At 34.1% G+C, this 13,315-nt stretch overlaps 2 protein-coding genes across 2 annotated transcripts in view; one reads left to right on the top strand and one right to left on the bottom strand.

Moving 5' to 3' along the window:
• LOC117912689 (aminopeptidase P1) overlaps nucleotides 1-5,320 on the top strand; it is a 33,861-nt gene extending 28,541 nt beyond the window's left edge. The window contains exons 9-16 of the mRNA XM_034827371.1: nucleotides 750-816; nucleotides 1,194-1,328; nucleotides 1,465-1,545; nucleotides 2,761-2,815; nucleotides 3,059-3,163; nucleotides 3,259-3,330; nucleotides 3,865-3,989; nucleotides 4,952-5,320. Coding sequence (XP_034683262.1) covers nucleotides 750-816; nucleotides 1,194-1,328; nucleotides 1,465-1,545; nucleotides 2,761-2,815; nucleotides 3,059-3,163; nucleotides 3,259-3,330; nucleotides 3,865-3,989; nucleotides 4,952-5,104 — 793 coding nt within the window. The 3' untranslated portion in view covers nucleotides 5,105-5,320. The remainder of the gene's footprint in view (nucleotides 1-749; nucleotides 817-1,193; nucleotides 1,329-1,464; nucleotides 1,546-2,760; nucleotides 2,816-3,058; nucleotides 3,164-3,258; nucleotides 3,331-3,864; nucleotides 3,990-4,951) is intronic.
• A 5,409-nt stretch (nucleotides 5,321-10,729) lies between these two features.
• LOC117912400 (anthocyanidin 3-O-glucosyltransferase 5-like) lies at nucleotides 10,730-12,483 on the bottom strand. Its single transcript, XM_034826968.1, has one exon. The coding sequence runs from the start codon at nucleotides 12,383-12,385 to the stop codon at nucleotides 10,877-10,879; it is 1,509 nt and encodes a 502-aa protein (XP_034682859.1). The 5' UTR covers nucleotides 12,386-12,483; the 3' UTR covers nucleotides 10,730-10,876.
• Between the last annotated feature and the right edge of the window lie 832 nt (nucleotides 12,484-13,315).

Below are 13,315 nucleotides of genomic sequence, written 5' to 3'. Positions count from 1 at the left end.
TTAACCATTGTTTTTAGTTAATGTACTCATATAGGCATATATGGCGTAGACTAACTTCTGCGTCCGTTTTTTTCCCACTTATCATTGCTAGAGGATCATGCCTTTCTCAAAGTTGTTATTTTATTTCAAGTGTGTATAGTTTGGAAAGTTAGTTTCGAAGCAATTGGGTTAAGCATGTAGACTCGATAAATTGGAGAACTAAACATGCAGTGAGGTGTGAACTCATGACCTCCCATTCAAGGAGATTGATATCATGTTGGACGATTTTCCTAAAAGCTTAAGTTGTTTGGATTTTGACCCATAATGCATATCATGCTCTGTAACAGAAAATGAATTACTGTAATGTATTTTCTGGATTATTACATGGTGATGTTTTACTTTGCATATATAGATAGATTAAAATTCACATCTCTTTCATTAATGATGCCAATGGGGGTATTAAATAAATAAAACAGTGCCTATTTAATATAAATATGTTTGACTTATAAGTATGGATGGGGGTTTCTATTAAAAGGAAAGCTAAGTCTTGTACTTGTCAGAAACATTTTACTACTCCTTAAACGTCACAGGGCATAATCCACATTTAATTCTTCTGGATGTCTAGGTGCATATAAATATCCTAGACTTCACTGTTATGGGTTTGAAATCATGGGTCATATTGAATTTGTTTCTTTTTTTTTTTTTTTATAAAAAAAGCTTCTACACAATAGTTTCTATTTTGATAATTATTGTCTGTCTAACTTTGTCAGGGAAACTATGAAACTGACAGAGGTATCTGCAAGTGATAAGCTAGAAAGTTTTCGAGCATCAAAAGAGGTACTTTATAGAAAAGTTTTTGTTATACTGACAGTCAAAAGTGTCATTTCAACATTACCAGATGGCATTGATAGTTTGAACAAGGGGATTTGTTGATTTTGTTGCTGTACTTTTTTATAATGATCATGATTGTTGATTGTAGACTTGTCCTATCTCTTCAATACCACTATGAAGTAACTTAAGACGCCCCTTTTGCTTGAATGATTTTCTAGGAGATGTATTTCTGATAAGTCCTTTCATGTAATTTGTTTTGTGATATTTTTGTTTTTCCTAGATTAGTTTTATTTTTGTTATTCTTCTCTATCTTCTGATAGAACTTTGTATTTCATTAAATAGATAGCATTATGTGTAATATTCTTGATGGCTTCTTTTTGCAGCATTTTAGAGGATTAAGTTTTCCTACTATTTCATCGGTTGGTCCAAATGCAGCTATCATTCATTATTCTCCAGATGCAGAAACATGTTCTGAGTTAGATCCCGATAGCATTTATCTATTTGATTCTGGAGCGCAGGTTTGCCAACTATCTTGAATTGTTTGGGATATAGCCATTAACCAAAGAAGGCAATACAATGAGTCCATTTTTCGTATTAACTTTGTGTTTATGATATTGCTATTCTTTACTGATGATAATTATGGTGTCTTTGAAGTATCAAGATGGAACAACTGATATAACTCGAACTGTTCATTTTGGAAAACCTTCGTCACATGAGAAAGCATGCTATACTGCGGTATGTGGCTCTTGTTGCTTTCTTTTCAGGATATCTTGTATTTATTTGGCATTTGAACACTTCTTAACCTTGTTCATTCAAAACAGAATATGGTTGTTTTCAATTCTGAAGTACGGAAAAAGTTCCATATTTTTTCAGGGTGTCACTGCAGTCGACTTGGAAATGAACATATTTGAAAACATTTTGAGATGGAACAGAAGTCCATCCAAAAGTTGGAAATGTGTTCTAATTCTAATTTTTCAGCCCCTTATAGAGCCACTGCTACCACTGCTAGGCCCTAGGAACACCATTTCTGTTGTCACTGCTTCTGCCATCTTCTGCTTTGATATCCTGTTACAGCCATTGCCACCTTATCCACATTCATTTTACTTACAGGGAAATTGATCAAATTGTTTGCTACCCTTTATATCCTCCTCATTGCTTCTATCACCTCCAATACTATGGCCATACTACCACTGCCCACCTAGAACCTGTTGCTACCTTTTACACAATCTTCCTCCTCTATCAACCTGTGTTGTTGTATCCAGACCTCTCATCTGGAAGCGACTATATGTATCAACACACCTAATACACCTCAAAAATTTCCACTGCATCCCATGTTATCAATTTTGGCACCTTTATTTCCACCACTAGCTCCTCTTACTATAAACAATCATGACATGATCGCAATCACTTCACCACCTTCTCAGCAAGTTTGCACTGCCATCATCTTTTACCACCATATCTAGCACCATTCTATGCTATGACTATCACTACCTGCCTGTCAGCACGTTATGGCTACACCAGTGCAGTTCACTGCGAACTCTAATACTTATCTATCGTGACATTACTTTTCAACTTTGAAATTTCCAGTCTTTCGGTTGGAGATCAAGTATCAATTCCAATATGAACAAAGTAGTGGGATAAAACTTCGTTGAGTTTTCTGAAGTTGCATTTTAGGTATTTGCAAAGGAAGTAGCCTTATCCCAGAATATAAATTCATATGTATTTTGTTCATATTTCATAAAATGTTCTACTGATTTTTGTAATTTTTTTTATTGAATACATTCAAAATGTCTTAATAGATGCTTACCTTTTTAGGCCCTTTGCTTCAAAGTAAGCAAAAAGGTTTTGCTTCATAAAATGTCTTAATAGATGCTTGCTAACAAATTTCTTCTATCTAGGAGTTATGTTGTGGTCTTGAGCATTTTGCTTGATTTGTTGGATTTCATGCAGGTTCTCAAGGGTCATATCAGTCTGGGTAATGCTCGATTTCCTAGTGGAACCGCTGGTATGATGAACTTTTTCTCTTGTTCATTTAATTTGCTAGTAGCTTATTGGGCTTCTTTAGTTCCAAGGGAGGGGTATATTTCAGCATAGATCCTCAGGAATCACCAAATCACATAGTTGACCAGCAATTTTCTTTGTTATGTGCCAAATTTGTTGCTTGTAACTTTGTTCTATTTAAAGATACATAGATATGCGCCCATATGATGTTAAATTCACTATTTATTTTTATAAATAATTTTTACAGGACACACACTTGACATTCTTGCTCGTGTCCCATTGTGGAAGGATGGCCTTGATTATCGACATGGAACTGGTCATGGAATTGGATCTTACCTTAATGTTCATGAAGGTAAGCGATGAATGAAGGGTTCTTCCTCTTGTTATTTTATATGTACTTTGATGTGAACTAATATACCTTTTTTTTTATTGCACTATATTGAGCAGGACCCCATTTAATTAGTTTCAGAACGCCTGCTCGGCATGTGCCATTACAAGCTTCAATGACTGTAACAGATGGTTGGTATCACAGCTTCATTACCTTAAGTTGGATTTATAGAATAAAATTTTCTTGATACGGTACAGCCTTAGATCCAACCACTTGGGTTGGGTGTAGAAGTTCTTTCTTCGTTCATCTTCCATGAGGCCATATCCTATGGAAATCCAAGGTGGTGTAAGATTGCAAACTGTCAGGAGTCCTCTTCATGCAGGACCAAGTAGATGTTTGACACTGGCTGTCTACCCAAATCCTTACATGCATTTTTTCAATGCCTGGGTTTTCTAACTTCTTGCTTGTCTACTTGAGTTTTTCCCCTCTATTTTGCTAGTGCATGTTTATACAAAGGTTTTTTTTATGAAAGTTTATAGAAATCAATTAATAGTTTTACTCGGGAGCTGGATTTGGCTTATTATAATATTCAAATTGAATCCAGAACTTTGGTTATGTTTTGTTGAATGAGTACTAGAGTGCTTGTTCCTTTCACCTTTTGTGAGAGCCTTAAAATGCTTTTATGCTAGAAAAAATGGATTTTATATTGAAATTGTGTTTTCCAGAACCTGGTTACTACGAGGATGGGAACTTTGGCATAAGATTGGAGAATGTCCTCGTAATCAAGGAGGCTGATACAAAATTCAATTTTGGTGATAAGGGTTACTTGGCATTTGAACACATAACATGGGTAAGTTTATTTTATATTAATGATATCCTTTTTTGTTTTCTTGTGCGTGGTGTATCTGGTTTTTTTTTTCCTTGTAGCAGGTTCCTTTTATTTTTTATTTTGGTTTATTTATACCCATAAATGATTTTACTCAAAAATCTTGAATTTTTAAGCAGGCTGTGTCTCAGTTGAACCTAGACAAATCAAACATGCAAAAATTGTCAAAGGGAGAAAAGATGAAAAACATTGAATCAGCTGTTTTGTTGTTAATTCATTGTCCCAGCTGTCTGGGAATCTGCAGTTAGTTGACTCCATAATGAGTTGTCCAATTTCTTGGGTCAGGAGGGTTTCTTTTTTCTTTTTCCCCTATGATTCTTTGTTTTCTTTCACTTTTTGTAGCTCAAATAACTTGAAAGATGCTGCTTTTAATGATCTGCTTCTATTAGCATGTCACCTAAATGCTTTTGGCACAAAAAGCTACAAATTTGACTAAGAGCTTTTCAGCCAAGTATTTTTATCCTAGCTTGATTTGTACGTCCTACTTGTCTTCTGGCTATGTGGGTTGGGAATGGGTGTTGGCTGGAGCTGGGGAGCCCAAGTTGTCCAGTTTGGAGGCATGTACTCAAGATCATCCTGTTTCGTGTCGTACATGCACGCAAAATATTGGAGTATTTACCGTTTCTATCCATACCCTGTATATTTGTTTAGTAAATATTTGCCTAGTGACAGGAAAACATGTGATGATTATTTTTAATTTCAATTTTAATTTTAATTTTTTTCTAAAGTAATTTTTAAATGGGTATATGTTCAGGCACCATATTTGATTGATGCATAGTTTTGGACTACTCACCATTTCTATCTATACCACTTGTATATTTGTTTAGCAAATGTTTACATACTGATATTAGAATATCTACTAACAGATACTAGAATGGAACTAGTTTTGCACCTAATTCTGATTCTCTTTGTTTGGGTGTGCCCAGGCACCATACCAAAAAAAGTTGATTGACCAGAGTCTTTTAACGCCTGAAGAGATAGAATGGGTGAACTCCTACCATTCCACCTGTAGAGACATTCTGGCCCCATACCTGGATGAGTCAGAGATGGCATGGTTGAAGAGAAGTACTGAACCCTAAGTGTGTGACTCGCTCCACATGCCCTTCTGTTCTTCCAATAAAATGCATGTTAGTATTGTCCTGGGGTAATTCTGCTTTCTAGTTTAATCAAGGTTATTTATATACACTTGATTTTCTTGTTTATCTGTTTTGGATACTCATATGAATGGATGGGAGATTGGTAATCCTTTTGGGATTTTGAATCTTTTGGTGAATGAAGTTGATTGTTATGTTCCATGATTCGTTTTTGGGAGACTACTTAGGTCCTTGACTCATCCTCTTACTGAAGGACCTAATTGAATGGCCCATTACAATGTGATTTTGTCTGCATGCATCTGCATTCTTTAATCGTTTGTAACAAGATTCAATCTGAACTATTCCCCAAAAAACAATCAAACAGTCATCTGCATTCTTTCTTTATTTATTATTGTTATTTTTGCAACAAGATTCAATCAGATCTGTTGTCCATGAACGGTCTTTCTAGCCCATTTTGGTGGCACACTGCATGAACAGTTCTCGAGTATGTTTCCATAAATTTACCATTTTTAGAAAAAATAATTTGTATTGATAAAATAAAATTAAGGGTTAAATACATTTTACCCCCTCAATTTTTTATGGGTTTTACATTTTGCCTAACTTATTAAATATCAACACTTTCCCTTCAATTACAAACCCTTCATGAAATTAAAATAGAGATTGATCTTTCTCGGGTTTAAACATTAGTATAAAATTGGGTAAAAGCAATTTTGAATTAACAATTTTGAAATTTCACAAATGCCTTAAAATATAATAGCTATCAGTTTTGAATTTTTATTCTAGAGAGATGTTTATATGATTATTTGTGATTTTCATATTAAGTTATGAAATGCGATGATTTTGAATTTAGGTAATAGATGCTTTTCTTTGTATTTTAGTAATTTTTTATTATATATTTTAGTATTTATTTTTATTTAATAAACTATTTATTGATTTTTTTAATAAGTTTAGGCAAATGGCAAAGTCTATAACATGCTCAAGAGATAAAATATATTCAACCTTGAAATTTTAAAAATTATATTAGAAAAAAAATTGCACTTTCCAATGTATTCAAAAAATTTTGTGTATCATATCAGGAAAATGATAGGAGCATCCTTTGACATATCATCCTTTAAGGTAATTATAAATCGGGGAAATCTGCTATAACACATCACCAAAAAAAAAAAAAAAAAAAAAAAAACCCAAAACAAAACCCTTTTCAGATTTCCCCTAATAAATTTACACTAAACTCTCTTGATCGATGATGATATAACAATATAACATGATCACTCGTTGATTGACGTTGACAACTTTGGAATTGTTGAAGCCTTGCGTCATCGAGGCCACTGCAGTTGCCAGATGGATACGCCTTTTCAACTGAAGATGATACCCGCTTTGATTAACTTGCAAAAGACATCCAGACAGGGGGTCCGGACACACCCTTCGATGGTTTTGTTAGCCTTCTCTCTGATACTTAGTCTATCATCTTTTCTGAGTAAGAAAACTTACTTTCTTTCATTGTATGAGGGTCTTTTATAGTGTTAGAAGCTCTGTTCCCTTTAATGGTGGGAAGACTTTTTGGCTCGTTATGATGGTGTTAAGGTGGTGGCAGAGCCATCATTGTCCTACAGGCGACTGTTAGAGATTGTGGGAGGGATGACTTGTCATCATCCCTGTCTTTTTGCTCTACAGGGGACGGGGTGTAGGATATGACAGGTTGCCTGAAGTGACTCTTCTGGCAATGTAGGCAAGTATGGCCCGCGTTTCACGGCCAAGGCTTTTGATTAAGACGCTAGCGTTAGGTCTAGACAACATGTCTGGACAAGAGAGTGGGGTCGTCCGAATGATGGGTTTGAGAGTGCCATATGCTCCCTTGAGGGAATCCGGACAGAGAGTTGATGTGCCATGTGTCCCATGGAGGAATGCTCTGCGGGTTGCCACGTGTGCGTTTGGGGGTAGTCCCTACATGAATCACTCCTTGAATTAAACTAACATTGACCAACCCTGAAAGATACTGATTGTTAACTAATGATGTCATTTTTTTTGTTAAAGAAGACTAGCGATGTTATCGTTAAACTGAAAATAAAATGTTTTTTTATTGTACTTTTGTTTATTCTCGTAATCTTATTCATATATTTCCCAAAACAAACTTTAAATGAAAAAAAAAAAAGAATCTGAATCCTAAAATTTCATTTTAATTTTGTGCACTTTCCGAACAGCCAAAGAAAAAATCTAGACGAAATTTTAGGGTTTAGATTTTTTTTTTCCCATTTAGTAGAAAAATTTTAAAAGAAATTTTAGGATCTCAAATTTGAGACTTTGTTTTTATTTTTTGTACTTAGGATTTGATTTGGAAATATAGAGTTTCATTTGAAAAGTACAAATGAAAATTATGAAAAAAAAAAAATTAGTGATTTAAATTACTAAACAATTAAATTTAATCTATTTAATAAATAATATTCAAGATTAAAGTTGGAAGTAATTTTTATTTAATATGTTGATTTTTTAGCATTTTAAATTATTCCATTATCTTAAGTAAATAACTAAAGAGAAGAAAAATGATGATCCCTAAATAAAAATTGGCTTGCCATCCACAAAATCCACATAAGTTGGCTTACCTCATATTTTTTTTTTTTTAAGTCCCAAATCTATAATTTTAATTTTTTTTATGAAAAAAATTCTTTATGCATTTCCAAGATCATATTTATGGATCAATTATTTTCACGTGCACTTCACCTTATGGGAGACTAGCAAATATTATGAAAATTTTGATTTTTGAAAAATTAGAGTATTTACTTATTTTAGTTTATTAAAAAAATAAAATTAAAAAAAAAATGTTTTACACCTTAGTTTTTTTTTTAAAAGAAATGTTTAGAGTATGATATGCATATTAAAAATAAACAGTAAAAAAATGATCGATAGTAAAAAAGGATTGGTTTAGATATTAAAAATGTTAAAAGTATGATACGCATATTAGATAAATTTAAATTTTTAGAAAAATTAATAATTCAATGTGATATTACATATTTGTTCCTCAAGTTTAAAAAGGACTTTGTTCTTTCTAAGTGCATGCGGGGATGGAGTCCTACATGAGGGAGGATGTTAAGAGCAAGTTATTTTAATGTTATAAATGCTATATGGATGGTGGATGACCATCACCTTATAAACGTAAAATTACTTTTAATTCTTTTTCCTCCCTTAGTCCCATTTAAAATATTAATGGTAAAATTGTCTTTGTAAGTCAATAAAAAATATATCTTCTATTTATGAGATAGAGATTCTTGATTAGTAATCTTGCATTGCTTTTATTTTATTTTATAACATATTGTCATAATAACCTTATGGTCATTTTAGTTGTGTTTGGTTCTTGACAAATAGTAAGAAAGGAAAAAAAAGTTAAGAAAATTGGTTTTCTCATATTTTGTTTTACTATAAAAAAAATACGAATAAAATCAATTATAATTAAAATTAGTTAGAAATTTATGTATTTTAAAATTATTTAATTTTTATATAATAGAAAAAAATAAGTGAAATGAATTTGAACAACCACATAAAAACAATTTGTTAATTTTAAATCTATTTTTTACTTTCCTTTATTTTTCTTTCATTATATTTTTTTCTCAATTTTCTTTCTCTTACATTTTCCTACAAATTTTCCAAGAATCAAGTATAACCTTAGTATTTTAAGAGACTAATTATAAAATTTAATTATCATTATTATGTTTTTACATGTTTTTGATTGTTTTATTTTTAAAATTATCTTTTAATTAATTGTAATTTTTTAGAGGTTAGAAGTCTTGTAACTTCACATTTTCTTATTGCTAGAAATTATGTAGAAATATTTTTCTCATAATATGAAGCTATCCATAAAGGGAAAAAGTCACATATACTAAGATATTCATAGTTAGAAACTCAAATTATTTTTAAGGTCGTTTATTTTTTCAACTTATCAATTTTCTTAAACACAATTTTGTGAATTTTATCAAACAAGTAGGAAAGTTCACATACCAATATAACAATTTTCAAAGTTTTGGATAGAAATGATTTTTTTAAAACAAAAATTTCACAAAATAATTTCATTCTCAAACTAGTGTGTCCACATAAAATCATAGTTGATAACTATAATTTTAAATTTTAAATTTTTCTTAAATAATTAAAATTGTAGTTAGTGATTACGGTTTTAAATTTAAGCCTAAAATCATAATTAATGATTATAGTTAAGTTTAAATTTAAAGTTGTAGTAAATAATTACGGTTTTATATTTTCAAATTATAATTACTAATTACGGTGGGTTTTGTGACAAAAAAAAAAAAAAAAAAAATTTACCCAAACTCCGGATTTAGAAAATATGTGCTGTAGGTGAGTTGGCATCAATGCCAACCATGCGTGGTCTTTAATTCATAATGATATTTATAGTTGCATGTCTCACTGACTTGTTCTCAAATTTTGAAAGCGGCCACTGGTTGAAGACACTTGGCTTTACCCTACCCATAAGAGGGCATTGGCAAAATGGAAAAGAAGTAAAACACACGACTTGATGGCCACTGATTTAATTAATTTGCATATGATGTATTCTATAAATAGGAACCCATGTCATTAGATCAGGCTCTTGAACAAAATTAGCTTCTTCACCAGAAATGTGAAGTGGACAATTTCATATCGGTCCATGTCCCTTTCCAGGGGGGATTTTTAACATAAAAGTTTTGAGAAACCAATTTTGACCATATTGGAAGTTGTATATTAAAGAAATAATTTTCATAATTTTTATATCGGTCATATATTGGAATAAAAAATTAAATTTATGTTAAATGTATATTTAAAAAAAAAAACAATTTTATTAAAATTATTTTCTTGTAAAAAATGTACTTACGTTCTAGGGGAAAAAAAATTTCAAAATATAATTAACCATAAACCTATATATGTTCTTTCAAATTGAATACGTTCTTCCCTTGACGACAGTCAATCTAACAGACCACAAGTTGGATGGGAAGCATCCCTTCAATGGAGGGCGATGCTCCTTTTTTTTGGCCTTTAGAAACCTATTTTGTAGCTCATTTATGATGGCAAACCATTGACTTCATCAACAATGGCATCCAATGCAGAGTCCCACGACCCATCCCCAAGAGGTCCCCCCAACTAATCAATGACATATACAGTTCTAGGGTCTGCATAGAAGCTTTCCTCTTATCATGAGTGTCTCTTTCAAGCATGCGAATTCGATAAATTGAGTTGGAGCCTGCAGGGAGGGTTGCATTTTGTAACTCAAATCTCTTCAATACCATCACTTTCCCTTTCCACCCTTTTTGTAAACTTTTGGACTTCCCCAACCTCATGGGATTTTTTTGCCAAGATATTATTATCTACTCCTTTTCCTCTTTGTTTTTGGCCTTTTAGCATGTAGGCGAAAAAGGAATCGGTGCAAAAACACCTTTTCCCTTTGACTGACAAGATTTTAAGGCGATTCTTGGGTCTAAATTTTTTATTTTTTTCATATTTATTTTTTATAATAAAGAAAATGAAATATAATTAAAATTAATTAAAAATTTAAATCACTGGATTAGCTTTCTAGGTTGTTTAATAGAGGCAGAGATATATGATTTAAGGTAATAGCAGAGAACAGCATGACTCGTGTGTAACAAAACGATACCCTTGTCATTAGGATAAATCAAGAAGACCTTTATAGGGCACTTTAGCCACAACCTAGAAAATATAGTTAGGAAACTTAAGAGAAGAACAGATACTTGATTTCTATGGTCCATTAATTAATTAACGTGCTCCTCAACGCACAGTGGTCAGGTGCATCCCTTTGAGTGACGGGGATGGAGGATTGGTGGAGGTTCTGTTATCCAAGGGTTGCTGGGATGATCGGCTCATCATCTGGCAATCCATGACCACATGAGACAGTGAAGTGTAGGAGGAACCACCCTTGCTTAAAGCCTTCTCGGCACTGTATTTCAATTCCTTAACTTTAGCCCTTATTGCATTCCCTTCCGAGTCCTCCATCAGCCTCCTCACCATGGTCGCTATCTCCTCCCTGCCCACCACTCCCTTGGTGGGAAACACATTTGGTCTGATGGCCACACCCAGCTCTTCGGTTAACATGACTGCGTTCATCTTTTGCTCGGCGTAGAGTGGCCATGCAATCATGGGTACCCCATTCACCATACTCTCCAGAGTTGAATTCCACCCGCAATGCGTTATGAATCCTCCAACCGATGGATGCCCCAAAATCTGGGCTTGCGGGGCCCACATGGGTACCACACATCCAACCTTTTTGGTCCGCTCCAAGAACCCATCAGGCAAGTACTCTGCGATGCCATCACGTCCGTCCGCCGATGTGAAAAGAGCCGCCGCTGCATCATCATCCATGGGTGGCCGTATCACCCAGACAAAGTTTTGACGGCTCAGCTCCAAACCCCAAGCCAGCTCGGTAGTTTGCTTAGCTGATAGAGTTCCACCGCTTCCAAACGAAACGTAAATTACTGATTCACTGGGTTGCATGCCCAGCCAGTCCAATACACCGTTCTCCGAATCGGTCGGTTCTATGGGTCTAGTAAGTGGGCCGACGGGATAGACGGGGGCCTTTACTATCTGGCCCAAGAGTTTGTCATCGCGCATGGCAGCAAGCGTTGGATGCTCCAGGTTCTCCCACGTGTTCACCAATACTCCATCGGCCATGGTGATCTCAACCGCCATACGCATGTATGCGTGGTACATCTCATTCTTGATGTCCAGAACCGGCTCAAATACATGTTCCACCCATAACGGCTTGCACCCGGGAATTCGAGTGGGTTCTTGGAGATCAGAGCATTTGGTTTCCACCAGCTTATCGAGGACGGGTAAATATGCGGTGAAAGCAAGGAACCATGCGTTTGAAGTAATGTAAACGTACTTGAGCATCTCAAACTCATTAGCGATTTTGAAAGCTTCGAGACCAAACATATCGACTATGAGGACGGTTGGAGGAACCTTCATGGCCGAGATTGCAGAGCGGAGCCGTGGAAGGGAGCCGCGTACCATAGACAGCAGCTGTTCAAGGACAGATGCTTCTGGGTCGACTAAGATGGAGTCATTAACCACCGGAAGTGAGACCAAGTTAGGGAGATGAGGAGTGGTGGCTTGTTGGAGCAGCAGGGATTGGGCGGGTGAGACTTCAGTTGCCACCACAAAAACGGTGACTTGGAAGCCGTGATAAGTGATAAGGCGCTTTCCAAGCTCGAGAACGGGGATGAGGTGACCCATGCCAGGGCTAGCGAGTAGGGCTGCATGAGGTTTTGTGCCTTCCATGGCTGCAAAAGCTAAGAAGACGAAACTGGAAGGGGAGGAATGGGTTCAATTCAATTAACCTTGAAACTGGTTTGGTTTACATACATTCCTGGGTCTAAAGTGCCATCCTTATATAGAAACTCTTGGGTGAATTTTTATTTTATTTATTTGGATTTATAGCTAATAAAAAAATTCTCAATCTTTATTTTGGCCACTGGCCAAGTTGTATGAGGATGCCACACTTGACTCGTAACTCATCAAGCGATGGTCCAGCTGGCAAGGGGACTGCTGTTTAGAAACGCTGACTCTTGGGTCTAGAAATGTATGCTGCATGGGTTCCCTACTGAGTCTTGAAAAGCATTTATTTTCCTTTGATCGTAGTTGGAAGCATTGATACATAATCATACCCACCTTTATTAAAATATATGTTTTCAATAAAACATATTTAAAGAAAGACAGATAAAGTTCCGTGAGTCCACCAAAATATTCCAAAATAATGTCACAAATAATCATTTAACATTAAATTTATAATTTTTGATCTGTTAATCTGTTTTCATTTTATGAAAATAAAACATCATTTAAATAAATAAATTATCATGTTAAATAGAAACTAATTAACAGGATGTTATTTATAAAATTTCTTGTATAAGATCCTCAAATTGTAATTCTCCTTAAATATTTCTTGTTCTAATTTTTTTTTCTCTTCATATATATACTAGTAAATGCTCAATATGATGACAATGCCCGGAATGCCCTCTCTAGTAAGTAAATAAAACGTAAGTAAATGAAAATATTAAATTCTCATTTAAGTTAATTATTAACATTAAAAATATTAAATTTTGAATTGCCTTTTAAGTTAGTGATAGTAATTTCAAGAATTGTTTTATTAGACAAATAATTAAAACTTTAACTAAATAAAAAAATTAAATCCTTATTTAAGTTGATTATTAG

This window comes from Vitis riparia, chromosome 4, assembly GCF_004353265.1.
Source record: "Vitis riparia cultivar Riparia Gloire de Montpellier isolate 1030 chromosome 4, EGFV_Vit.rip_1.0, whole genome shotgun sequence".
In the NCBI taxonomy this organism is placed as follows: Eukaryota; Viridiplantae; Streptophyta; class Magnoliopsida; order Vitales; family Vitaceae; genus Vitis; species Vitis riparia.
The sequence above is the reverse complement of the archived record's forward strand: the minus strand, read 5'-3'. Positions and strand labels throughout refer to the sequence as shown.

Bases quoted from the DNA above. Each gene is read 5' to 3' on its own strand.
- LOC117912400 (XM_034826968.1), bottom strand. From the start codon at position 12,385: ATGGAAGGCACAAAACCTCATGCAGCCCTACTCGCTAGCCCTGGCATG.